Here is a 27,842-nt window from a genome sequence, read left to right on the forward strand (position 1 = left end):
GTCAGCAAAAACAATGGAGGTCATGCACATATGGTAAAATGTGTGTGATAAGTCGATGATCGTGACAGACACTGACTGTTATTCACTGCACCACTTTAAGCCTCAACACTGCGACTGTAACTGTGTGCTTGAGCGTTCACCCTGTAATATACCAGCACCATATCCTCTCTCTGTGATCCGGTGCATGCTGGAATAGGCCCTTTCATCCTGCTCCTACCGCGCTATGGTGACAGAACCAAAAGAAACATTCTGTGGTTCTATATTTAGGACTCATTTGGTTGAGCTGCTGCACTCATGTTTTAGAGGAGACTGTTTCTTCCACAACAAGTCATCATTACAGCGGGACAAAAAAAAAAAACAAAAAAAAACATAAAACCGACACACACACACACACATTGTGGTGTGCTCATTGCCCTTAAAATTTCCCTGAACCACATCTCAATGAACTGAAGCCCAGTGAAGTATTAGCTGGTTAAAGTGGCTATCACTGGACATGAATAGTTGATTTTCAGAGTGAAACTGTGAGAGATACATGATACACCATCAGCCATTTCCTGTGTTTGCAGCAGAAACACAGAGCCCTCTTCATGTGTTGTGACAAAAAGCTATCAGGCCAAAGCAAACAACAAATTTCACCACACAAGATTAAACACATGCTGAGGCCGAGACTAGACATGAAAGAAAGAATCTGGAGAGTAAAGAAACGCATGTAGAAGTCTATGCACAATGTGTATGAGTACTTCTTTCTTTTCATTTTACATGTTGTCTATCCTTTGTCAGCACTTTAACCCTATAAATTAGCATGTTGTCTCATTACAGGTTTTTGTCTAAACTGATGGAAAGAAATCCTTCACACCAACGCAGTTTTAACCAAGATGTTGAACATGTGAAAAGAAAAAAGAAAAAAAAAAGCACTCAAAAGAGGTCAGGAGGGTTGAGAGCAAAATGGACTGTTGTAATGTGAGGTCAGATTTTAGATTCAGACCGTTTCATATCACCGACGTGATGCTGTGACTTTGGAATCAGTGCAGCATTGTTCTCATGTCTCTCATGTTAATCATTCTGATTAAACACATTTACAGTTAGTGTAATTATTTTGAAAAGAATCTGTGAGAAATGATGCAACTCTTGGCAATAAAAAAATGCCAATTCCTCCTGGTGTCTAACACAGCAGACATAAGGAGGGCACAAGACCATTCGTTCATTCAGTCCTGTCATCTCATACAGTCTCCTTCTGTATTCTGCAGTCAGCATTAGTTTCAAAGGGCTCTAATTCACATGAACACTGGCCACATGAGCAACAGGTCTATGTTGCAGCCATGCCTAGACCTGTAGGAGAACATGCTGAGTACAAGCAGTACCTAATGGCAAGGCTGCAGCATTTCTTCCATAACTCCCTCCAGACATGGGATTCTGTTGCGTGACTCACCTGGTTAGCTGTGTTGTCTTAATGTTTGACATCAGTAACAATGACAACACCGTCACAAGCCCCAGTTGTAAATGAATTCCTTACATCCAGTGCAGCAAGTTCAGCTGCCTCATGGATACTGTATGCTTGGACTGAACACATACTGTTGAGATGCTTTTAAAAACTTTTTAATGTTTGTACGTTTGGCTCATTTTAATTGTAATTGTAATCGTTGTTTTATTGTATGGTTTGCTGTTTTTAATGTATTTACTCTATGTATGTATATATATATTATTTTACTTGTTCTTTGGTTAATTTCAGTATATCATTTTCTACATTTAACTGAGTAAGTATCTCAGTAACACTGAGATTTCTACATTTACCTTTTCTTTGTGCAAGGCACTTTCTAACTCTGTGTTTTAAAGTGCCATATAAATCAAAACTTACTATTTACGCCAATATGTACCAAACAATAAACAAAAACTGTTCTGTTATTACACTCCCGAATTCACACACCTATCCAGTGAGGAAACAACAGCTAAAACCCAGTGAGATGCTGTGTCTTCATGCTGGTCCAAAGATGACCAGGGGTGTCTTGGGGCTCCAGTGTGACAGGAGGAGTTTCATTCTCCATTAATACAAATTTATAAGTGAGACTTTCTTATTCTGTTAAAGTTTCTGCTTAAGTCAGCTGGGCTTTGTTCAGACTCAAGGCAAATGAATTTGTTCCTAAACTCAGGTCTTAAATAGAGACTGTCCACACTGCAAATGGGTGCTTTGCTGTGGCAACAACGTAGGCACCAGTAACTACATATGCTGTTCATTAGGGCTGTGGTCAACCAAGGAAAAAGTTGCTAATTTTCAACCAATCGATCGGTCGCTGGGAGAAAAATGCACTTGTTTGACCTCTCACTCATTAATGCACTGCGACCCAGCATGTAGGAGGCATATCTACCCAGGTGCCGCACCTCACCTGGCAGCAGCATGAATTCTGCTCAGCTGCTCTCATACCTTTCTGTCACTCCGAATTTGACATCAAAACTGCGTCTCACATAGAGAGTAACTTTTAAATCCGATTTTGACATCGGCAAGGACTCCAGTTTGAATCACATTTCAAACCACTTCCTAATATGATTTAGGTCTGAGCTGCAATAGCTGAAATTTTATTATAATTTTATTATTATAAATATTTTTTATTTTATTTCATTTCTTTGTTTATATTTTGCTGTCCACACTTTCTAAAATCCATCTTGATACAATCTCAAGGTGCAAAAAAAACAGATATGGCACTCAAGTCATCAGTCCACAAGGGGGTCAATGACACAGCTCAGTGTACTTACTGATGAATATTTGTGTCCACATGTAAAATTTTTAATGTTTTACTACAGAGTTAATCATTCATTACCATCTGTACACCTGGGAGGTGTAATACAACAGTGTGGCAGCCGTCACCTGCAGTACTGTACCACTTCACTTTGCTGGCCCTATGAGAGTGCTTTCTCATCCTCCTGAAGCTTACTGAAGAACATCTCTTCTTATTTACATGCAGTGTTGGGTTTCCAACCCATTAAAAACACTAAAATACAAGATTGGATGAACTGGAATCAAGGCGGGACAAAACAAAAACATAAATAATGCGCAAGAACCACCGCATTACTGACTCCTCCCTGTACAACACAGACAGCCCTCATGTTTTGGATGATCTAAACACAAACAAGTCAGTTAGGTGTGGGTTGATCCATAAGCCCCATTTTTTTGGCATTCGGCATCCTGGCACCATTAAAAGTATCAAACCTCACCTATGGTCATGAGCTCTGTGTAGTGACTTAAAAAAAAAAAAAAAAGCATTTCCTCAACAGAGTGGCAGCTCCCCGTAATAAGTTGAGGAGCTTTGTCATCCAGAGGCAGCTCAAGAGTAGAGCTACTACTCCTTCACAATGAAAGGTGGTGGTTCAGGTATCTGATTAGGACCCACAACATGCTGGCTAGATTATCTCATCTGGTTTAGGAAAGCCTCAGGACCCACCAGGAGGGGCTGGATATCTGGACTATCTTGCATAGCTGCTGCCTCAGTGAGTATAATGTATGGATTCTCACAGCAGACACAATCCTATGAAAATCACTTGGAATCTAAAACTGTTGTGTCTGTGCAGATTTGACTAAATTCTGACTCTGAGAGGGAGTGGGGATTTTCAGGATGCTGCTGCTGCTCCCATTGCACCCAGTGTGCTGCTAAACCAAAACAACTAACACCAGCATGCACCTTTCACCTCACACAGTACAACTTTCCTGCCCCTCAGGCTCATAGTTTGGAAATGCATGCTGAGGACACTTTATAATTCAGTACTCTTCCTTAAGTCCTCAGTCTTGTTGGGTTCTGTGTCCTGAAATGAGTGTGTCAGCAAAGTAAAAAAATACATACAGTATATGATTAAAAAAATATAAAAAACTAAACAATCTTACCTCATAGGACCAGACACACTGGACCCCAGCAAACCTTCTGACACACCGGCCCACCTCCACATCCTCATGGGTGGTGTACATCTCTTGTAGACACTCTCGGATGTGGGGGACCATCCTCTTGAGGACCTCACGACTCATGATGACCCCTGGCCCCCCCATGCAGAAGTTCTCCCCAGGCTCTAGGGCCAGTTTACCCAGCTCATCCCGGGCCCCCATGCCCGTCTGGCCAAGGAAGATGGCCTCGCTACTGTTGAGGCTGCGCAAGAAGCTCTCCAGCTTCTCGCTCTTGATGTAGACATCGTCATCAGCCCTCATGAACCACTCGTACTTGTCCAGGTAATGGTCATGCATATACTTGAGCATCATGAAGGACTTCTTCTGTGGTGGGTACGAGTCATCCACATTCCTTAGGGCCACTATGGGAATGGGTATGGAGGTGTCAGAGCCCTCACTGGAGAAGAACTCCACACGACCTGGAATTGTCTGTGCCCACGTCCTGTAAACATGCACACACAAACAAACAAACAAGTGAAATTATCTGTGACAACCCAAAATGAGAGCAAAGAAACTCTAAAAGCCCAGATGCAGGCACAGGAGGCTTATGTGGTTCAGGGTGACCGTATGCAGATGTGGTGTACACACAGACACAGGTGCAGTCTCCACTTTTGGGTGCATACATAATAATGTACAGTCATAAGTCAAAACATTAATATAAGCAGTTGATGAAATGTACTTCACAGAGACTGAGAGATGGAAAGCACAAATTAACCTTAACAAATCTATTCTCCATGAACACCTGCATTAAGGAAAGTGTACTGCATCGAATAACTGTAATTATTTATTATCAGTCGCGAGTTACGTTCTCATTACAAAGCAATGTACATGTTAAGTCATCATCTCTCCATAGGCCCAGGAGTGAAGGGTCTTATCTCAAGGACTTCAAGACTAAAGCAGCCCATCAGCAGCAGCTGCAGTCCTCCATCAGTGTCACACTGGACACACGGCCACTGTGCTTCTGTGGCACTTACATCTCAATACACAATTACAGTAGTCACGCATTTAAGTCTGGACAAAAAGAAAAAAAAAGGATAAAAATATGCTCCAAGTCCCAGTCACACACATTAAGTGTAAGTGAAGTGAGTTGTCACGCAGCTGCTGCAGACAGTTGTACTGATTAAAGGGCAAGAGATGTCATTAAAAAAAATATATATTGACGCAGACATGGACGCCAACGCTGGTCTTTTTATACTACACTTGGTTCCGGCATACAAAGATGTGTTCCCGTGTTTTTCTGTCAGACACGTGTGAGACGGACAACTAAAAAAATGCATCTAAAACAAGCATTTGTGGAAAATCGGATTATCTTCCTTATTTTATGCTAACATACACCACAGGAAAGGGCAGGCAACAGCTTCATGCAACCTCTTAGCAGGTCTAACTCTAAAAGCAGATGTTTTTTAGTGGGAGATGTTTTCTTCAGTCAGCCAGTGAGCAGATATTAAGGTCAGCTTGTTTCTTGTTTCTGACTCATCAGGCTGAACACAGTGCACTGAGACAATCATTGAAGACTGATTAAACCTGTTTTCCAAAAAAAAAAAAAAAGTCAGTAAAATCCAAGGGAAAGCAAGGGAGCATAAAGCCCTAAATGACTGCCCTGACAGAGTGTGTACGAGCATGTTAAGGAGCGGCAGCAGAGTGGGAAGGTTTCTCACTGATAAAGGTGTGGGTCAGGCTTTTCTTAGCATGACTGCAAATTTATTGCAAATGTTTAGACAAGGGATTGAAAAATGGTGAAGCTGTCCTTTAAACACGTTGATGCCACAGACGCTGGTGTGATGGTTCTTCCACTTATGTACCAACCAAAGCAGAACTGACAGAACTGGTGATCTAAGAGGTAACACTGAGATTAATTTATCACTATAATTTCCGTAATCTATTGTAATACAGACTTGCTCTCATTCGGTGTACTAACAATTGCAGCAAAGCCTGCAAGCATGTCTGTCATGAAATACAAATGTCCTTGCAATTTCCTCTTAGCCCACAAGATAATTAGTCTTTCAAACCTTTAAAACAGCATTCATTCCAGGTATCGTTCATTTGAATCTGCTTTTGCTGTCCGCAAGACAACAACGTGCTGCGCAAACATCATCGGTTAGCATCATAGCCTTGGTGCACAGGAGGGAATATTTTTAGTGGCACATTAGAACACTCTTCATGGAGCGCAGACATGTCGTATGTGTCTGATTTTCTAAGCTGTACTTTGATTTGCTTTTCAAGAAAACACCAACTCACGTCTGGGACTTGAACATATCATCAGTGCAGGAGTCAATAATGACTACATGGGAGTCATAAGCTTCTGTCTGACGTCCCAGCAGGACATACTCAGTGGAAATGTCACATCAAGTTTTCACTGTATAGAACTCTGTGTGGAGTGCAGTGAGTAAATGTCACCACTCAGTCGAGAACTCTGATGTGATTCTATCAGACGTTGCTCTTGAAATGAGCTGGTTTGGCATTTCCTCGTAGCAGCCTTGTAGTCCTCATACAGGACCAGCAGACCAGTGTCTCACCCAGTATCATAACCTCTGAAGTCCCACTGTACAGCCAAATGCTGTTCAAACACACACGGCTTTATTTTAAACACCAATGAGACCCTAAATTAGTACTGAAACAATTAGTCAATCACCTGATAACTCATTCTGGAGAAACCTTATTGACTGTCTTGATAACTGATGAATTTGTCAGACATCCCAACCTTTTCAGACTGTTGGCCACGCAAAACATGACATCTGGATATGTTTCCTGATAATGACTTGTCTCTATTTTCTGAAACTTCTTGGGTTAAATTACTAATGAATTAAGCAGAAAAAAAATCTGACTTATAAAACAATGCAAACAACTGTTAGTTGTATTCCTAACCCAAAGTTTCTAAAGATAACATTCAGGCACCAAGGTGGAGAAAGGTGTTCAAAATGATGCAGCAGACATGTAGAATATTTAAATACTGCGCCCTCAGAAGACATGAAAGGGAAAATTGGGTGGTAACCGGTTTTAATGGCCTACGAAGCTAACAGTTACCTGCTAAGACATAACTTGACATTTTAACGAATCACTGGGCTCTTCCAGCAATTTGCAGCCTACCAGTAGATACATTACGACATATGGCGCAGCGCCTCATTTAGTACATTTCTGTCCTTCATCCATTCCCTTTTCAAAAGACACTTTAGGACTGAGTGGCAGCAATCAGTGTGGCCCATTAACAAAAGCTGAAAATGAATAGAAATAACAGCTGCTAGCTAGCAACCTAATTAATCTAACGTTACTGTACAAAAGCCTGTACACCCAATTCGGTGTATTTTCTCAAACCATGGCCTTCCAGGTAAGCTAATAAAGAAGGCCACATTAAGGTGCTACAATTTTAAAGTGAGATTTCTCGGTGGTTTCCTTCCACATAGGACAGAAAGCTCTCTGAGGGCAAAGCAGCACTCTTCTCTGACACATCACATACCTGTGTGCCGCCACAGCTCGGCTGTTCAGGTATTTCTGGGCAGTCATGACGCCAACGAATAGGAAATCATTGGATCTGGAACCAGGTTTCTCGGTCGCAGGTAAACCGTTATCTTTGGGTGGCCATTGTACTCCGCCGTATTCGTTTCTGAGACCGCTGTTCAACCCACAACCAGCAGGGTTTGCTTTTCGTTTTTGTCCAGCTTTCTTCAGCTCGGTCGCCTTGGGTAAAATGAGTCTGGAAGCCAGTGTGAACCCGACAACCAGTCCCAAAAGAACACTAAACCATGCTCTTCGGCTTCGACCTGCCATTCCACAAAAGTTCACCAGCTCACTGTGTATCCTCACTGTACACTAAAAGAACGTATCTGTAAAAACAAACCAGTATAAAAAAATAAAAACTAAAAAATAACCAATCGGTAGAGCTCTAGTGTCTCTAGAAAACCGGGCTCACACACACTCTCTCATGGTAGAAAAGCCCTTTTCTTCCAGTTGCCTACGTAGCATCACGGCAGTCTCCTTGAAGCCGCCACCTGAACCGTTCTCTGCAGCTGCTTCCTCTGATCATCAAGCTGTCCGTCGCTATCGACCATCGGCGAACTGAAATGCCATGCAACAAATGCCGCAGCCTTTATATTTGCCTTGAATAGCGGTCCTTCGAGTCATTATCTCGCCATTGGAGGAATGTCGGTCTGTCGAGATCAGTGATAGCGAAGGGTTTAACACTGGTTTGACCCAACCGAATTTCCGTAGGAGCGCTCTGACTGGTTGGTTTCGAAGTGGGAGAGTCCGCTACTTCCGGAAGTGTTTTTTTTCTTTATTCGGCATTATGTTTCTTTTATCGATATCTTCAGTGTTGTTAGGCATAGAAAGGCGTGAATGTCCAAGATAATCTAACGACCGCTTAGGTTGACGTTAAGACTACCTGTTTCAATTGTTGCGAGTTTTTTCGGAGGAATCGTGGTTTTGCCGTCATTGTTGCATGGCGAACAGCTGTGAATACTACAACTTCCATGACCCTCAGCCGCCGTTGCCATGGCGAAAAATCTACTCGGAGGAGCAAATCACAGCGGTGGCGAATTCAAACGCGTCGACGTTGCAGTTCTTAACTAAAAACGAAAAAAAAAACATTGCTGAATTTCAGATTTGCCTCAGCATTAAACGTAAATTGATGACGTAAGAGTATAAAATCTCTCCACCGCGTAACTGAGACGGAATTTTTAGTTCCGTGATTGGCTGCTGAAACGCAACTGCGAGTACTAGTTAACGTCTTTTCTCGTTGTTTTATTTTTTTATTTTTAAGAAGCAGATATTTTCTGAAGTAAATGTTAACATATTAGAGTGATGGGAAACCCCAGAGGGTTTCATGCTGAGCCAAGCATAGAGCTCCAAGTGTGAGTCACGTAGGCCTATGGAACAAATAAATAGGACTGTTTTGACAAGTGGCCCCCGAAGCTCGACTTGATGATGCTGTATTTACGTTATAAGGGAAAAACCCCTTCCAGAGGACCACTGAACTTCATAAAGTCAGCTGTCTCGGGTTGTTATGTGACAATTCTTAGAGTTTTTATAATTACACCAACACTAGTACAGCATTAATGATCGTAATTATAATTATGAAAATGTTTACAATTAACATGATTAATTACAATTATTAGTTTGATAACAATGAATGACTTCACTGTGGTCTGCCTGTATTTATGTTTCAGTAGCGCCCAGACGTGAAAAATCTCCAGAAATATGAAATGCTTTGTGAACGTGTAAATATGAAATATATTGCAAAAACAAATGTGGTACCCTTTTCTATGGGTGAGGAAAAAAATTGTTTCTTCTTTGATTTTCCCTTTCACGTGTGTCTACATTTGTGCTACGTGACGGAAAACATCACAAAAAGTGTGACAAGTACAACTTCCACAAACGCAGCATGTCAGCCAGCTCTGCGGTCTCGAGCTCCCTCATGTGGTCGTAGCCGTCAGCAGCTCGTCGATGTCTTGTGAAAACCACCTCACTGTGTTGCTCCTGCTTCCATACAAATTTTATATACGTTACCAATAAATAAATAAATAAACCTAACATAGTGTCGTAACAGTTAACTAATTAACTGCTACCAGACTATGTTTCTGAGTTGCTGAAAATGCAACAAACAAAATACTGCCATTCTTCTGCAGACTCAGCTCACTTCTTCTGTCTTTTTATATCATAGATTTGTATGTGATTGCACATTATGCATGTACTGTATATTTGCAGACATGCATGTGCAGAACACAGCTCATTCAAATCTGTAAAATGAGTAAATAAAAAAATGCTTCAATCTAGGGCTGCAAAGATGAGTTTGAAAAAGCATGTGTCTCTTTCATGATTCTGCAGTACATCTACAAATTGCAATCAGCGCTTTTACAATGCATGTTGATGAGAGTAAAACAGATTTGGGGAGGGCCTTTTCACTGGACTTCTTCAAAGGACCGGCTATTTCTATGGGGAGGCCTGTTGCTATGGATCATTAACAAATGATATAGGAAAGCAGCATGCAAAACAACTGCAAAAGTTTAGCAACAATGGCAGTGAAGAAGACTGTTAGCAGTGGAGGTAGTAACTGGCCTCTGTGTAAAAAGGGGTCAGGTCTTTTTAGGCCCCTGCAGATCTGGGGCCCCAGTAAAGTATCGTCAGCTCCTTGAAGATTCTCCAGTCAGACAAAGACAAACTCCTGCTGACCATCTCTTTATTGCATAAAAATGTGTGTGACAGTAGAGACACTACATCAGTAGATTCATTTTGATAAATCAAAAAGTTTGCAACTATATAACCAGAATGTACCATTTCTTGTAATAAACCATATGTCCACCAGCTACAGCTGCTGTAATAACAGACTAAATGAGAAATAAAAACACACTGACTGTGAAATTCATCAGCCAAATCCGCAGGTTACACACCATTTACAGAAATGACTTCATTACAAGCTTCCAATGCCAAAACAAATGTACCTCATAATAACATGACTTATGATAATCACATTATCTGAGATGCTTAACGTGGCAGCAGCACAGAGAAAATCAAGCAGGATAGCAGGTATATGCTACTGATGATGCTAAATGACACCCAGCAGAAATATAGAGCAACAAAATATTGATTAAGAGTGGCATTGGTGACACTGTCAGCTTGGTTCCATCAGTCAGTGTGCACATTAAGATGTCAGAGGTCAAAGGTCACACGGACCAATGTCTCTGACCTTCTTTAACCTCATCCACCTGATGATGGTCCTCTCCTGCCAGGTCTCCAGGAGCAGGAGCCTCCTCCCTGCCCACTCAGGGGATTGTAGTCTGAAACACACACAGTAGAACAGATTGCTGAAACAGGACACAAACACAAAGAAACAGCGCGCAAAGAAAAGCACAGACCTGGACTGCGAAGTGGCTTCTTGCCCGTCTTTGATTTCAGCACTGCTGTCGACGAGCTCGCCTCTTCAGTTGTCTGCAATGATAATGCATTCATCACATACTGCAGTCAGTCGGTGTGAATGTGGTTATCCTTGGTTTGTAGACTTTACAACCTTTGATCAAATCTCTTTTTTATACTTTATACACATTAGATAAACAGAATGCTACAGCCATGTCAGTCTAGTTTACATTGAAAGAGTTCAGTTGGTAAAACAGAGTGACTGTACTGTACCATCAAGACAAGACAGCTTTATTTGTATAGCCCATTTTTATGAGCAGTTTGTCTCAAAGGGCTTAACATAACATCATAGCAACATCCTCTGCCCTTCGACCCTCACATCGACTAAGGAAAAACTCCCAGAAAAACCTTTAACAGGAAAAAATGGAAGAAACCTCAGGGTCAGATCACTTTCAAATATTGCAAGGAGTAAGGGAACAATAAAAGGGTAGCTGAAGAGCTGCACACCTCCAACTCCTTTTACTGTGCCCTGCTGCTGTGTGGTTAACTACCAGTGCGTCAAGAAACCAAATCCTGACTGTACCTATTAACAAACTTCTTTATTAAAATGTGAGTTTGTTTGGCTGCACTGTTAACAGTTGCTCTTATGTTGCATTTGTGACGCAACAGCTGCTCGAGTGAAGAAAGCCTCAAGTTACACTAACTGTCACAAAAGACAAACTTACAGATGATTAAAGTCAAAACTCACTTGAGAAAGTTTTGCTGTTCCTCTGTAACTTTTTCCCTGTTGCATACTGTCCCACATGTCCACTTTCTGTCTCCTCTTCTCTTCTTCTTCCTGTCGTTCACACAATACATCACATTCAGGTCAAGTCTGATATCATGGACAGTCCATTGCTTGTCATTTGTCAAAGCTGTACCTGTTTCTGTTTCTCCTTGAAGACAGCTGCTTTGGCATCAAGCTCCTCTTGCATCTTCCTCCGAGCTGCTTCCATGGCCCCTTGATTTCTCGCAATGAGTGCAGCATCTTTATGTTAAAAGAAAAAAGAAGACATTTAGCCTTCACCAATAAGCAAGAATAGCAATGAGGAAACTCATAGCTAACAGCCAGACATCTTGGGCACTGGAAGACTGCAATGGACAGTTTTACTTGTTTTAGCACATTTGTTGAACAAAAATCAAGATGCTCAAAACACTACAAATAATTGTACATGCAAACAAACAGAAGTGAAATATATCACCACGATTATTTTCAAATGATTCAGTGATACACAGTTAGTCTGTGATCAAAATCAATTAAATTGTTTGCCTACCATGAGTAAGATTTTAGCTGCAACTGTATTGTTCCAGAGGATGAACACTGCCTGTGTTACAAAGGAAACTCTTCACAGTCTGAACAGGAAGAGTCACCGCAGCTGCAGCAACAAACTCTTTCTCGAACTCTGTCTTTATAGAAACACTGTGCAAATTACTTTGTATAATCCAGGAATTATTATCCCGAACTGCACCCTTTCTAACTAGTGTTGCTCTACCATAAAGTACAATGTACTGTTCTTTTTCCTAATATTGTTCAGACCCACACTGTGCTTAAAGTGGACTTCTACAATATGGATGTCAGATATAACTCTGGACCAGTCAAACAAACAGGCAGTGGTAATCACTGGAGCTGACCTTGCTGTGTTTGTTGGGATGCGTTGTGCTCTCTCTGGCTGGACCTCCTCTTGTTCAGGTGCTGGACGAGCACGTAGGCCAGCACAGTCACAGCCAGCCAGTACCACCCATACTGGGACAGAAACTCTCCTACTGTGAGGGCAGGAACGAACACATCATGTTTCTTCTTTTCAAAACACCTCTTCTGATACATGAGTAAACAGGACATGATACCAAGGGACAGTATACTGTTACAATCGACTTTGTCACTAACAAGTGCATGACGTTAGAGACGTATGTTTTGGATAGCATACCAGAAAAACACATTTTCAGTAAAAAAAAAAAAAGAACATTATCTTAAGCAAAATAATATTTTCCTGACAGCTGCGGTGTATCGATGAAAGAAGTCAATTAACTTGTAGCACACATTGCTAAAGTTACTTATGACATTTAACTTCAATTTATTTTGGGTTCTTGAGCCTAGAGTCGTGCTTACCATCTTCTCATCATCTAGTTATTCACAGTTAAACAAACTAATGTTGTATCAGCGTTAACGCTACGGTAAACCAGGCTGGCGGCTAACTAGCATAAATGTTAACTAGCAACCCAGTATAGGGTTACATCAAAACAAACTGTGCTAACTACTCGCATGCTGCAGTGTATTGTTACCATAGAAACCTTTACTCCGTTTGATAAAAAAATCCAATTCATTAATCCAACATTACATGATTTGGTCCTGTGATTCAATTACCAGTTAGGCTGAAGTAACCTAGATCCTGGTTTTTGAGGGACGCCTTGTTCAACCGGTGAGGCAAGTCTTCGTCACCCATTTTAGAAAAGTCGACGCTGTCTATTAAGGACACGAAAACCACCCGTGCTGAGTATAAAACGTTACCAGCTCCTAAATGTTGTCGTGTTAGGGACTCCTTCCTGTGTCAACCATCTTTGCTAGAGCGAACTAGCTAAAAACACCGAATCCTGTTTAGGATGACGTGTTGGCCTCGTGATGCGTTTCAATACCGTAGGAAAGCATATTATTCAAGTAACTCACCGGAAGCCCGTCAAACAATCCGTTTGTTAAAACAGAGAGGGGTTGATTCAGATTTATATGCATATTGAGGCCGTAGTTGGTGGGTTGAGTCGATGAATTAACACCTTTCAATTGCAGAGGGTGTCCAAACAGAATGGCATTTAGAAATACCTTTATTTATGAAAAGAAATTAAAATCAATTAATTTCCAGTCTGCTGATTTCATACATCATGCCGGGTTATTGTTATTCAGCTTGTGAAATCTGATGTATAGCATTTCTTTTGTCAATATGAAAATATTTCTGATGTCATCCAATGCTGTTATCTTAGCCCCTAAGCCACCAGGAAGTTTTAAAGATGTGCATTTAGCAGGCAGAGCATGTCAAATTGAATGATGCTGTTTGTTGAATGTTTGTTTGTATGGACCCCTAACAATAACTATCCTAGCTTGTTTGATACAGACCATTCGTTTTTTTAAATCCATCTCATGAGTTCCACAAATGTATTTAAAACACAGGACAGGATAAAGGTCGACTGCTTTCAGTTGGGAATGTTAGCTGACTGTTCAAAGAAAGTAACCACACACTGCAATATAAGAAATCAATTTTTATTGCATCACTTTACAAAACAAAACCACCCTGATAAATGAATGTCCAAAACAAGAAAATTACAACAAGAGAAAAACAAACAAACATGCTTTCAGGGTACTTAGGAGCCATTAACATGTGGCTCTACATCCATATCTTCATCCTCCTCCTCCTCCTCCTCCTCTTGAGCTCTCTCATTCATCTCCTCTCCAGTACCATCATCCATATGTGGCATCTGTGCACCCTCCTCTTCTTCTTCCTCCTCCTCTTCCTCCTCCTCCACCATCCCAGCTGGACCTAATGTTACAAATGAATATATTCATCTGATCTATTCATCAAAATACAAGGAAATGAACAAAGAAAAAACACAGAACTCAAAAATTCCACGTGGTACATCTAGTATTACCCTACTGAAGCTGTAGGAAGCTAGACATGAGTTTTTAGAAAATGTTTTCAGCAGCAGATTAAGCCACCAATACGGTGCTCTGGTGACAATCTGCTGCTGCAAATAGTGGATGTAGGACTGAGATAAAATAAACTACACTGTGCGGGCTCATGGTAAGAGAAGAACATCCAATCATCCAAGCAACTTTACTGATATATTCTTTAATAGTTTGTGGAAACTATTAACACTGGAAGCTCAATGGCACGTAGGGATAAACTCATTACTGGCTAAATCCATTTATTATAAAAAGAAGACAACAACTACTGATAAATATCAAACAGACAACTGGACTGTAAATTGCTGGCAATATTGCTCCCTCACTATGCATTTTTGCCCAACTCCAGAATAACTTCCCAAATACGCTCATACAAAAGCATTTATCAACCTTAAAAAAAATCCACAAGGGTACACAGTGTAAGCTCAGTTGTAGAATATTATTGGGTCAGCACTAACCTTGTCTGAGCTCTCGGCCTGGAATCTGACCGGCCTGCAGCATCCCCTTCAACCTCTCCACCTCCGCCAGCGATGAGGCATTAGCGATGGCATTCTGAAACACAAACATGTAAATCTCAGGCAATACACTCCGACAGAATCTATTCTCACTTTACATGCAGGCTGAATCTCCATCCAGGTAGTGCCTCATCTGCGCAGTGGTTGTATGATCACCATTTAGTAAATCTGATTATATCATACGTCAAATGGAGTACGACACTGTGAATAACATACTAACGTAATAATATGACAAGTCAAGCAGCAGTTTGTAGGTTTGTTAACTAGCTTTCTCTGGAGCTTTCTTCCTCATCTCACTGTTCCTCATCAGTGGGTTGAGTTCAGCTTAGTAGTCATGGAGGTGGTTGAACTGTCAGAGAAATGTAACTAGGAGCAGACCCACAATCTGCCTGGCTGATTGTGACCGGTCTTAACTGTCTGATGTTCAGAATTTTTTTCCCTTTTTCTGCTCGACTGCCAATTAAAATATAAAAATGAAAATGTGCTACTTTGGCTCTGATGCAGACCCCTTTCTCTGTCAATGTCCGAAACACAGATGATCTGATTTGTTACATGTCATGACTAATAACTTATGAACACTGATTAATCTCAATCTCAGTAACCTTCACCCTCTGAGGAGGACTGAAATTTAACCAACAACTCCAGAGTGGCTGATCCTGGAGTTAAAGACCTATGGGGTTTATTCTGTTAAAAAACATGCACCCATTTCACACTTTTGTTGACAGAGTAGATGGGAACTCAATCTCAACTCTCCAAATCCCTAAAAAACACAGTGAACCACATTTTAAAAATCAACAAGCGAACCTTAATGGCCTCCACATCAGCTTGAGACGGCCCCGCCCTCTTCTTCTCCAGCTGTGCTGCCACTCCAGGAGTGAACCTGCGAAGAACACACATCATTTAAACAACATGGACATGCATGAGCTTCTCTGACCTCTCAACCAGTGTAGTCATTCTCATGTGTAGTATCTTCTCTTGAGTCAAATAAACTGATACATTGTCCACAGACAGCAGTCCTGAGCAACACAGCAGGGAGCGTTTCTGGCTTCAGGTTTAAACGGTACGCTTAAGGCCAATTTATACTTTTAATATAAATCCAGTGAAGGTATGTTTTTGCTCATATTTGCAGGGACAAGGAAAAACAAATGAGGCTTGATGTAGAGTTATGATTTTTTTTTGTTATGAATGACTGGCAGAAAATATGACAGCCTCTGCATGACTGTCTATCACTATATGTATTCTGATGTACACAGATACACTGTATATTAACCCGTTCCATCAGCCAGGATCCAGTGATTCTGAGGAGCTGCTGTCTAACATGGACTTTCGTCTTACGTTTTCGTTCGCTTGGCAATATCCTTTGCAAGTTGAGCACCTCGTTTTCCTTTGAACATTTTCTCCGCCTCCTGCCGTTCCTATGACGATATCACACAGTTTCAAGTGAAAACCCTTGTTATATTCAGACTGAGCGTTCATCCAGAGGGTGGTGGTGAGGAGGGGGTCAAGGCCAGGCAAGGCAAGAAAACGCACAATCCACCAGAACTCGTTTGGACTTTCAACAGGACGTCATCTCCAGCGTGGAAGAGCAGGTTAACACATCATTAAGAACCACTGCAGTGCTTAAAGGTAAAGCTGTCATTCAGCTGTTTTGAGATGGTATACAGAACACAATGAAGACTGATGAATGGCTCTGTATCTCACATGACCTCATGTTTTAAAAAAATCTGCTCACTCGCACTTACCTTGAGCTTTACCTTCTGGAAGTCAAGCACACGTATCTGTGGGATTTTGTTGATGACATAGAGCCTGTAATGCTTCTTGTTTGTCACTGGATTCCTTAACAAGCTGCAAATTCAGTGATTATAAACATGCACGATCAGAATTCAGTGGTCCACAATGCAGTTCACTAACAGATTTATATTTGAGTACTGATGACTCATACCTGAGGAGGTTCAGTGTCTTCACTGTGGCCAGTGGGTCCAAGTCACCCTTCACATGAAAAGGACAATGATTGAGAAAAGCAGAAAATCATAACGACAGAAGTAAAGCTTCCAATGTGTGTGACAGTATGAAGTCATGTTAAACCCATTCAGGGCACATTCATTACTGGAGGGCATTAATGCAGGTGAGAAATTAAGCTGAATTACACTGAAATACCAGAGATACAGAACACCTGTGAAATCTCACCCAATACATCAGCCCTCAAAGTGGTAACCAAGAATTTTTATTTTCCTGAAACAGATGACAGAAGTAGCTAAGGAGTGAGCCACCGTGCTTTCTTCTCATCTCTGATGAGAATTGCACATCCTCAGTCAATCCAGCACTCATGAGGAAATGGCAGGGGGAAAAGACATTTATGCAGGGGAAGCACAAGATAACATCTCACCTATCCTGGAAACAGGAGAGGATGTTGAGCTAAACTGGAACTATCTATCATGTCATTTACCCCAAATTTGAAAACAAAGCAGTCAACCTAAATCTTTAGGAAACATTAGTGTTGAACCCCGAGTTGTTTATAAAACTATATCCAGTGTGGACAAAAACTCAAAAACAATGACAGATTTAAGCAACAACTGCAACAACCTGCACTGAAGTAAGAATTCTGGAGGATCAGTATGTACAGGAATTTCTATTTTTCTGGTATTTCATCATTAATTCAGTTAACTTTGCATCAAAACATATCGAGGCTCAAATGTAAAAAAATAATTTAAACATTCACATTTTTGGAGTTGAAATGCACTCACCAGCTCCTGAATGTTGTTGCTTGTGAGGATCAGCTCTTTCAAATCGGGCAGAGACTGCTCCAAATTCTCACCTATGCGACTGGAGAAACACATTTCATTTGTCAAGGATTTGTTTTTCTGACAAAGAAAACAAAACTATACTTTCAGTGCTTGAATATGAAAATATTGTTCCACATATTTTGTAGGTTTACAACAATTACATATCAACTTCTCTTTTCTAGGAGTTCGATTCCGTGGTGTGTTCATGACCAAAAACAGCACTGTGTGAAAAGGAGGTTCTAAAGCTGAGATGATAAAATACAATCCTCAAGACCAGTGTTTTGTCTCACACACCAGAATACTGCACTCAGCAAGACAATCTGTACTTTTCACCCAGCAGAGCTGATAATATTAAATAAGAGTTATTTATTTCAAGACTGATCTGATAATATCCTGTAAATCTGAAGACAACCCAAACAGGAAGGCTGGGGAATTTTTCTAATATGCTGCAAACAAGAGTAAATTATTGAAAAGTAAGTAACATTAAAAAAACAGTACCTGAGCTTAAAAACAAACAAACAAACAAGCACTTAAAATAGGAATGGGAATGGTTCTCTTTCATGAACCATCATACTGTGTTTGTTGCAGCTCTAACTTACCAAATCCTGTTGTTGTTCATTAACAATGTTTTCAGTCTTCTGAGCAGAGGAAAGCCGTCCAGTTTTCGGACTTCATTATCAGAGAAGTCAATAGTGTCAAACTGGTCCAGAGTTGCTCCAAGATTTTCAAGCACTGGGATTTTATAACCTGTGAGATGAACATGAAACATGAATGTTAAGGAGGAACTTCTGCTGTCTTTAAAAATCACAGCGTTTTGTCGTCAGAGGTCAGTATAACAAGCATGGAAAGGATCATTGACAGAAGCCCCTTCTTCCCCTGAATGGACATCAACGAGCTGTGGATTTGAGTTCAGAATGATTTTTCATAAAAATAGTGTAAATGACGGCAGAGAACTGCACATTTTATCTATGAAAAGGTAGAAGACAGGGAGAGGCAGGCTATCACTTAAGTCACACAGTTTAAATTAAAATTTGAACAAAACTGAACATTTACTGAGTGAAAGGTACAACTATAAGCTACATTACTGCTCTGCGTTTTCAACTACTACAGATTCTGTTGTTGTTTCCATTGTACACTACATAATAGAGAAGACCAAGGGGATGATAGTGGACATGAGGAAGGAGAAGAAACTTCATCAGCCACTGCTTATCCGGGGACTGGAAGTAGAGAGGGTGGGAAGTCTGGCATGTCGCCAAAGATCCCCCAAGGATCCATCCTGACCAGCTGCATCACCGTGTGGTACGGCAGCTCTACAGTCATGGACCGCAAACGCCTGCAGAGAGTGGTGAAGGCTGTGTCACCGGGATCACCAGGACTCCTCTGTCCTCTTTGGAGTCCACAGTAAAGCTGCCTCCATCATCAAGGACCCCAGCCCCCCTCCACAAGTTCTGTTCACTCTCCTCCCCTCAGGCTGGAGGTACAAGACTGTGAAGTGCAGGACTACCAGACTCAGGAACTCTTTTGTTCCCTCTGCCATCAGACTCCTCAACAGCAACCAGGAGCCTGTAACAATGGACTGTACCCTGCACACACTGACTGTTTACATCCAGTGACAAAGTAACAGCAATACTGTCTACTGTTCATGCACATTAATATTCAATAATTGCACATGTACCATGCTGTGCTGTTTACCTCCTGACAGTTTTTGTACACTTATTCATTCTCTCCTGAATTGTGCATAACAGTTGACGTAGCACACTTTCTACTTTTTACTTTTCCTTCTTATTCATAATAAATATTTTATGTTTACTTTTGCATGCTCTTTTCAAACTGCCTATTTTGTTAAATTATTCTATTTTTTAATATACCTTAAACTTTTTATTCAGCGTGGACAGCAAAGTAAGAATTTCATTGTACAGGGAAAACTGTTTTCTCACTGTGCAGATGACAATAAAAGCTTTGAAGATTCAAAAGAGGTTAATAAATCAGAAGCTGGGTTGATTGGATGTCTGTGCCAAACTTAAATGTGCAGAATGACACAACTTGCACAATTCAGTGTTTCCAAGTGCTGTTAGCAGTGCTAAGAAACATTAAAAAGGACAAAGAGGAATCAAACCATCAAGGCTCCAACACCAGAAACATGAGGTCCTGACTAAGACCTATTAAAGTTTACAAAAGGAAAACCTGTGGCTCCAAGATAAGGTCTGCTTCTCTGAACACCGAGCAGACAACACAGGGGGACAACAGGGAGTAAACACAGGAGTAAAGAATGGCTGACAACACCCTTGAGGACAAGGACAGTGGCCTTAGATGAAAATTGACAAACTTTGCATTTTTGTGGGAATTTAGCAAGATCTCAAAGAAGTCTAATATGGCTGGTTTATTAAGTTAACATTAACGCAATTAACGTTTCTGGCTTCAGGTTCAAACAGTACACTTCAGGCCAATTTATACATTTAATACAAATCAACTGAAAGTATGTTTTTGCTCATATTTGTATTAAAACTTTAAAACTTGTAAGAGAACTATGGATGCTTTTAATTAGACGCATATCCACAAGACAAACCAGAATACTTCTCCAGTTGTGCAACATGTTTATATAATGTTTATCTGTATGTCTGGTAAAAAAGTTCCAGGACTGTAGCCAATATTACATATTCTTTTGTCAATAGGCTATTTAACATGAAATGCCTGTTTTTATGCCAATATCCTGGTGCTGATTTAATCCAGGTGACAGACGTCGTGATAACGTTGTCTAAGAGAAAATGAGTCTGGAAGAACTGGGCGCGGGTCACTTCTGGTCTGTAGGGATAACCCCCAGGTGTGTCGAACGTATACGAGCCCCTGCCCACCACGCCGTCATTGATTTGCAACAAGCCACGCCAATTTTCCCTTTTTTGTATTCCAAACAAAACGTTTTCCATCAAACTGTATGGTCGGCTTGAATTCAAAAAAGGTTAATAGAGTTATCTCCTTTCCTCCAGAACTCATGTTAACAAGCTATGAAGCTATGCTAACAGCAGCTAGCCATCAGGTCGCTTTCTAGCAACTTCATACAAGATTATTAGTGTTTTACACTAATCTGACTCCATTGGTGATCTGCAGCAGCACTCACTTGTGGATGCTATTGTCTTTCTGTAACTTTGACCGCGACTCGTGGACCTGCTGATTATAGTAAACACTGATCTTGGTATTTGGACTACTTTCTGACGTTACGCTTTCAGCTAGCTACATAGTACAGCGGCTGTAAATTAAGTCTAGATTACAGGTACTTCGATGTTCATATCACAAGGTACAAACACCGCTTTGTCGCGGTTTTGAATTGAGTCCCGTTTTAGGCCTGCGTAAAGCCGGACCAAGCTAACTTAACATATATAGTCGTTAACAGAGCTTAACTAACCTCGTAAATCCAACTCTCTGTCTCTCACAGGGTTGGTATATTGAGCAGCCTGCTCAATCAGCTCCGCAGATAATTTCACCATATCGAGACCAAGACGTTGCACGGAGTGTAGTAAGTCTAATTATTTTACAGCAGAACGTCCCGCGGTGTGCAACATGCACGCTGTTACCCGGAACAAAGGTTTAGGTCGGCTTTATTTTGACATAGCGCCCACCAGCGGGTGGAGGACAAAGAGACTGACACTCATTTTGTACGACAATCAGATGGATCAAACTCAAAGTACTCGTCGATTAGATTTTAGATCAATTGTTAATTTTTCCGATAACTTTGGTTTTAATTAGTTATATGATGCGATAAGCGTCTCTACTGCCTCAGAGGGCTGAGAAAGGCACACCCGGAGTCAAATTCCTTGTTTCTAAACGCAAACTTAGCCAATAAAGCTGATTCTGGTTCTGATTCTGATTCTGAGCTTCCACCCCCCCATTCTGACTACATTTGAGGACTATAGAGAGTGTCCTGCGCGGCTGCATCACTCCCTGGTTTGGAAACTGCACCGTCACCCCAACTCCATGCAGCGGATAGTGAGGACAGCTGAGAGGATCATCGGGGTCCCTCTCCCATCCGTCACAGACATTTACAGCACACGGTGCACCAGCAAAGAAGTTGCTGATTGCACACCGCGGGACGTTTTTTCTGTAAAATAATTAGACTTGCTAAACTCCGTGCAACGTCTTGGTCTCGATATGGTGAAATTATCTGCGGAGCTGGTTGTCGGTGGCGCCGCTCATCCCTCACACACACTCTTCAAACTGTTGCCGTCTGATAGGAGGTCCCGGGACATTCGCTCCACCAGATTTCGAGATAGTTTCTTTCCCCGTGCCATCAGACTCCTAAACCAGCAGGGACAGGACTGACACAGTCATACTCACACACTCCACACAAACACACACGCACACCCAAAATTTGCACACCTCTGCGCTACATGCACTTTATCAACCATACCCGAAAGTCTTACTGTACGTCTTGTCTGCCTTGTGCATAACTGTATATATACTGTGAATATCTGTGCATATTTTTTAAAATATGTTTTTCATTCTGTATTTCTATGTTTTTGTCATCTTTACTTTTTGTATTTTTTGTTCTTTTTTTTTTTACTTATGCGTCGTTTTCTGTGCAGCACCATGTAGTGTCCAGGAGGATCGTTGTTTCATTGCTCAATGTGCTGCACATACAAAGCTGTAATAACACCTTAACTGACAGCTGAGGGCTGCTCAGGCAAGTGTTTGGCTGTCCCACCTCTCCATCATTTGCGCAGACTCTGGCTCCAAATGACATCACCAGCACAAGATTGTATTGTATTGTGTCAGGGATATTTTGGCTTCACTTATGTACCGTGGGAGGAAGTGGAGACAGTGAACTCTGAACAGCTTCACAATTTCAAACTTTATTGTCAGTATATTTTTCCCTACACTGCAATTCTTCTCTGCATTTAATCCATCACTGATTTAACACACGCATGCAACATGCAGTGAAACACACAGAAGAAGAAGAAGAATCACTTTATTGACAGTATATATATTTTTATATACACACACTGAATTCGTCTTCTGCATTTGACCCATCCTTAGTTGAACACACACATGCAACACCCGGCAAATTACATGCAGTGAAACACACACAGGAGCAGTGGGCAGCATCAAGCGCCCGGGGAGCATATTGGGGGTTAAGTGCCTTGCTCAAGGGCACATCAGCCGGCTAATGGAGGGGGACAGGGCAATTTTTTCGCACCCAAATTTTTCCTGCCCGTCCGGTGGGGGAATCAAACAAGCCGATCACAAGCCGCTTCTCCAACCTCTAGGCCACGGCTGCCCCCAGGAGCAGTGGTCTGCCATGTCAGGAGCATGAGTTGGGGGGGTTAGGTGCCTTGCTCAATGGCACATCAGCTGTTGCTAATGGCATAGAACTTGCAAAATACAGTAGATAAAAAGTTAAAAGATGTATGCACATGAGTCTTTATTTGTTCTCACTTCATGCTTCTGTTGTTCTGTGTTTTCTGTTAGCGTCTCCTGCAACATCTTGATCCTCTCCACAAACCCACTATGGTCCTCACTAGACCAGTTGAAAAAGAGAGGTCATCATACTTTGATACATGACACATGGTTTGTGTATCTCTCCACAGCACCAAATAAGTCTACACTGTCAACTTATTTGAATGGTTTCCAGTTCTGTGTCAAATTGAGCTGAAAAATAGATTATATATGTTACAAAGACAAATCTGGAGCATTTCCCTGGAAACAAGTTTAATGATCTGATACAAATGATGCTTGACAATCATTTATCTTTGTTAAGATAAATAAAGATGTAATCATCCCAAACATTAATAATAAGAATAATAATTTTATTGAATTTTCCTTTTTTGCAGCATGCCACCAGTGTAGATCATTATTTTTACCCCACCTTTTTGGTCTACATTAACACTAGCTGTATTTGTCTTGTACCAAAACTGCAGATAAACAGTTTACTGTCACCACACTACCAGCAGTGGGGGAAGAAGTTTTCAGATCAGATTTTGTGCAGGACTTCAGCTAATGATTATTTTCATGGCAATAATATGTTGATTATTTTCTCCATTAACTGATTTAATTGTTTGGCTAATGACAATTCTACAAAAAGGTGTGAATTATAATCAGAGTTAACCAAAGCCCAAAGTGACACCTTCAAAATGTTTGTTTTGTCCAAACAACAATCTAAACCTCACAATTATTAAAAATACATTGAAACAATTAAAAGAAAAGCAACAAATTGTCATATTTATGAAGATACAACCATGAAATGCTTTTACAGAAAAAAGCAAGCAGTAAAAAAGTGACTGAGGAGATGCCAAAGCTAATTTTGTCCATCAGATTTAGGCATTTACATTTGTGGCATAATAAATCAATAACCTGCTACTGTAACAGCTAAACTCCTGCAAAACATTCTCAGCCAATATTTTTCACTGCATTACTGCTACAAAATCCAAATATCCTACACTATGGTAACAGCCAAGTTCAGGTAACTGAAACACTTTTGGATAGAATTGTTGCCAATGTTAAATATTAAACAAAGCAGTGATAACTGTTAGTATGACATCAGTAGCAAAGTGCTAATTTCTGTTTGCAATGCACTGTACACCCATCCACTTCATCCACCAAAATCTTGACGCTGAATGGAAATGGTGTACAGTAAAATCCTTTATTATGAACAGTATTCCTGGATCTACTGGACTGGCAAGGTTAACTGTTTTCCTTCTTTTTCTTTTTTTTTTTACAATATTTTTCCTGATTTTCCTCTGGTATTTTGCTCCTCTGGCTACTCCCTATCCCGCACCACTCCTGCTATACAAACAACATCGCCCCACTTCTATCAGTCTAATCTGATGCACACTGATAACACCTCACACACGCACACATCAGGCTTATCTCTCTTGCTTGCCAAATTCAATCATACCTGTGGCTTCTGTGTATTGTAGACAGATAAAAATCCGTAGGTTTCAAAATGTTAGGTTGCTCGGATGGATTAGTGTAATTTTTTTTGTGTGTGTGTTTCAGAACAAATATTCCGTCTTGTAGCTGCAGCTGAAAAACATCAAATTAAATTTTATGTTATGCAAATCAGTATTTGATTTGAAGCTGGTCAGCAGATAGATGCGTTGTAGCACCATGTCACACCTCCTTAACAATTGAACTCATGTACTATATTTTATCTAGGATGGAAACTGTTACTCATGCAGAGACTGCAACATTAAGCAAAGGGAAAACTCCCATCCATGTGAAGCAACCAAATGTTTATGTCCAGTTTGCCATGGCCACGGCCATGTCCCAGTATCTCAGGGTTTTCCTCCCCTGCTTTGTCCTCCAATGCTCCCTCTGCACTTGTGTGTGTGTGTCATTCCTCCCCTGTCACTCACTTTGTCTCTCCTGGATTCCTGCTTATCATACGCACCTGTCTGCAACCAGCCCATTGTCTCTCCCAGTCTGTTCACCTGCCCCCCTATGCTATCACCTTCACAGGATGATCTGGCCAAACATGGACCCAACAGACAGCCACCTTCCTGGCTTGCATTATTCCTGGTTGAGGTTTGAGACACAGGATTTTTTTTTTTTTTTTTTTTTTTTTACCAACACTGAAACTTCATGATGCTCCTCACCAATGTCTCAAGGAAGAATCCAAAATTTGCCCCCAGGGTCATACGTTCTTGTTGGTAAAGTTACATTTCATACTATTTTATGCATTATACATTATATAGACTCCTCATCCTGCTACTCCTGAGCCTGTCACTTCAGCCTCCTCTGCACCAAGCCTCACTCCCACCACTGGGTTCCCAGTTATCAACCCAAGCACAGAGCTAGCTGCTGGGCACCACCACTCTCCCCACAGAAATGGGACAGCTGGTGCAGAGCAGTTTTCTGCTGATCATGTGTAGGTGCCTTTTGGCCTCAGTTTTGTGAGCCTGCAGCTCACATGTCCTGACTCATCTAGCCAGTCACACATTTCTGATTGGAAAACCATGATGCCTGTCCTCTCTGAAACCTCTGAGCCCTCAGAGAACTGTTCAAGGAGCACCATGATGTCTAGCTGTCACTTTCAGATTCAGCTTCCCAGAACCCTGAAGACTCCAGCCAAGCTGTTCCTGTCAGTGGTCCAGCACACACCAGTTCCTGGTTCCCCATCTACAGTCCGGTCAACGCCTGTTCCTGATCTCCACTCAGACATCTCTTTGTAGATCCCAGTCAGCGACCTGGTCGACACCTGCTACTTGTTCACTGCCTTTGGCTGGGCCAACATCTGCTCCTGGTTCTCGGCTGCAGCTGACCTCCATTCCTGCTGAGCTGTAACAGTGTTCTCTTGCAGAACTGCAGCAGTTTCCTGCTCCTTTGCTGCAGAAGTCACTGGATCCTGTACTGCTGCAGCAGTTCTGTCTCCCTCAGTTGCAGGAATCTGCTGAGCACCCTACAGACCCGTTCCACCCATAGCTCTTACCCATGGTTGCCTGTCTAAGGTTTCTTGTTTGGATTATGATCTGCTCCCAGGTGGTCCTTCTGGGGTCTCCTGTTCAGCCCTTGTCCACTCATCCATTCTTTAGCTAGAAGACCATTCGCCTGTTTACTACATTTAACATTTGATACTTTAAGGCAGGGGTCATCAATTACATTTGTTTAAGGGCAAATCTGGGGCTGGACTGTGAAAACAAAAATTATATATGCCTAATTAGTTTATGTATATAGATATATACATATATCTATATAGTTTATTAATATTTTTTTGTACAAATTAATGTTAGACCTTCAGAAACATGGGAAATCCAATGACAGATCAGTGTGTCAGGGGCAGGCAGTGATCGTTCCTTAAGCACTGATGAATTGTGCACTTGCAGACTATTTAAGATGTCACTGCTGCAGTACATTTGCCACAGCTGACAGCGCTGAGTAATAGAGGGAAAGGATTTACTGTGATTAATGACTATTTTCACGCCAGAGAAATCACGTGCACTTTCCATAGTAAGTGACTCTGAGTTACGCCAAGAGGGAGAGGAGCAGGAACCATTAACAACTTGATGGGAATGGCTGGTTCAGAGGGGTATCATAATATTGATGTCCTGCAACAGCTGCCATAGTAGCAGGCAAAAAATAAGCCATTTTCAGTCCTGTCAGGCCTGTCAAGTCAGGCTATTCCAGCTGACATTGCAAGTTCATCACAGAGCTAACAGATGGAGACAAACAAACATTCATGGTAACATTCACACCTGACAGCAATTTCGAATCACTAGTTAAAATAACCTGCATTTGGACTGTGGAAGGAAGCCATAGCAGAGAACATGCAAGCTCCACAGGTTTGAACCTGAGGAAAATACGTATAATCCAGAGGGCATATGATTCCATTCAAAATGTATTTACTCTTGCACATTAGTAGCACATAAATGTAATTAGTGCGAGACAGCCTTGTGTGCTTGTGGGCTGAAGGGACTCAGTGTGTCTGAGCTCACATCAATACGCATGAGAGAGAGAATCACTTTATTGGCAGTATATTTTTACATACACACACTGAATTTAACCCATCCTTAGCTGAACAAACATGCAACACCCAGCAAATTACATGCAGTGAAACACACAGGAGCAGTGGGCTGCATCAAGCAAATTGGGGGTTAAGTGCCTTGCTCCACCACACCCAAATTTTTCCTGCCTGTCTGGTGGGGGAATCGAACCAGCGACCCTCCGATCACAAGCCGCTTCTCCCACCAAAAAACTGTGGACACACAGTAGCTTCTTGTTAAATTTATTATTAAGCTTTTATCTTCTTATCTCCGCTCCTCATTTCAAAGGCCTCGTGGTTAGTCATTGCAGCGAAGGCTTTTTCCTGTCCTGAGCCCAGTGTTAGAATGAACCCCACACATTGCACATCTTCACAGCTCTCAGCTCTCACCAGACAACTTCCTGGCAGAGGAAAAATCCCTTCAGTCAGTCAGACTCCACAGAAAACTTATTAAGACCAGTACAGTGGGATAAAGGTCACCAGGCAGTCTTGTTGAATGTAAGTCATTTTAATTCAGTTATATAATAGGATGTTACTGACTTTTAATTACAGTGTGTGTTGGTGGTTTTGCTGGCAGTGGTATAGATTTCTGGCCTTA

General features: G+C 41.4%; 3 protein-coding genes across 3 annotated transcripts in view; all 3 read right to left on the reverse strand.

The window, feature by feature from the left end:
• Positions 1-8,403, reverse strand: part of chsy1 (chondroitin sulfate synthase 1) — a 50,613-nt gene extending 42,210 nt beyond the window's left edge. The window contains exons 1-2 of the mRNA XM_046391478.1: positions 7,380-8,403; positions 3,872-4,367 (exon numbers count right to left, since the gene is read on the reverse strand). Of these exons, the coding sequence (XP_046247434.1) occupies positions 3,872-4,367; positions 7,380-7,690 (807 nt within the window). The 5' untranslated portion in view covers positions 7,691-8,403. The remainder of the gene's footprint in view (positions 1-3,871; positions 4,368-7,379) is intronic.
• A 1,677-nt stretch (positions 8,404-10,080) lies between these two features.
• selenos (selenoprotein S) lies at positions 10,081-13,441 on the reverse strand. Its single transcript, XM_046391612.1, has 6 exons — positions 13,173-13,441; positions 12,443-12,574; positions 11,692-11,798; positions 11,520-11,609; positions 10,774-10,846; positions 10,081-10,695 (listed from the first exon to the last, which is right to left on the reverse strand). Exons 1-6 carry the CDS (start codon positions 13,249-13,251, stop codon positions 10,616-10,618), a joined length of 561 nt encoding a protein of 186 aa, XP_046247568.1. The 5' UTR covers positions 13,252-13,441; the 3' UTR covers positions 10,081-10,615.
• Positions 13,442-14,043: 602 nt separating this feature from the next.
• Positions 14,044-21,370, reverse strand: snrpa1 (small nuclear ribonucleoprotein polypeptide A'). The gene is made up of 9 exons (XM_046391726.1): positions 21,176-21,370; positions 18,375-18,522; positions 17,737-17,815; positions 16,935-16,981; positions 16,735-16,837; positions 16,328-16,407; positions 15,797-15,872; positions 14,936-15,029; positions 14,044-14,334 (listed from the first exon to the last, which is right to left on the reverse strand). The coding sequence occupies exons 1-9, from the start codon at positions 21,255-21,257 to the stop codon at positions 14,159-14,161; spliced, it is 885 nt and encodes a 294-aa protein (XP_046247682.1). The 5' UTR covers positions 21,258-21,370; the 3' UTR covers positions 14,044-14,158.
• Between the last annotated feature and the right edge of the window lie 6,472 nt (positions 21,371-27,842).

The sequence above is a fragment of the Scatophagus argus genome, chromosome 1, assembly GCF_020382885.2.
Source record: "Scatophagus argus isolate fScaArg1 chromosome 1, fScaArg1.pri, whole genome shotgun sequence".
Classification (NCBI taxonomy): Eukaryota; Metazoa; Chordata; class Actinopteri; family Scatophagidae; genus Scatophagus; species Scatophagus argus.

Coding starts and splice junctions, on each gene's coding strand:
- selenos (XM_046391612.1), bottom strand. CDS start 13,251: ATGGGTGACGAAGACTTGCCTCACCGGTTGAACAAGGCGTCCCTCAAA. Junction 11,610..11,691: donor TCAAGGAGAAACAGAAACAG/GTACAGCTTTGA, acceptor TGTGAACGACAG/GAAGAAGAAGAGAAGAGGAG. Junction 10,696..10,773: donor GAAGCCACTTCGCAGTCCAG/GTCTGTGCTTTT, acceptor TGTGTGTTTCAG/ACTACAATCCCCTGAGTGGG.
- snrpa1 (XM_046391726.1), bottom strand. CDS start 21,257: ATGGTGAAATTATCTGCGGAGCTGATTGAGCAGGCTGCTCAATATACC. Junction 18,523..21,175: donor CAGAGAGTTGGATTTACGAG/GTTAGTTAAGCT, acceptor TTCATCTCACAG/GTTATAAAATCCCAGTGCTT. Junction 16,982..17,736: donor GCAACAACATTCAGGAGCTG/GTGAGTGCATTT, acceptor TTTCATGTGAAG/GGTGACTTGGACCCACTGGC.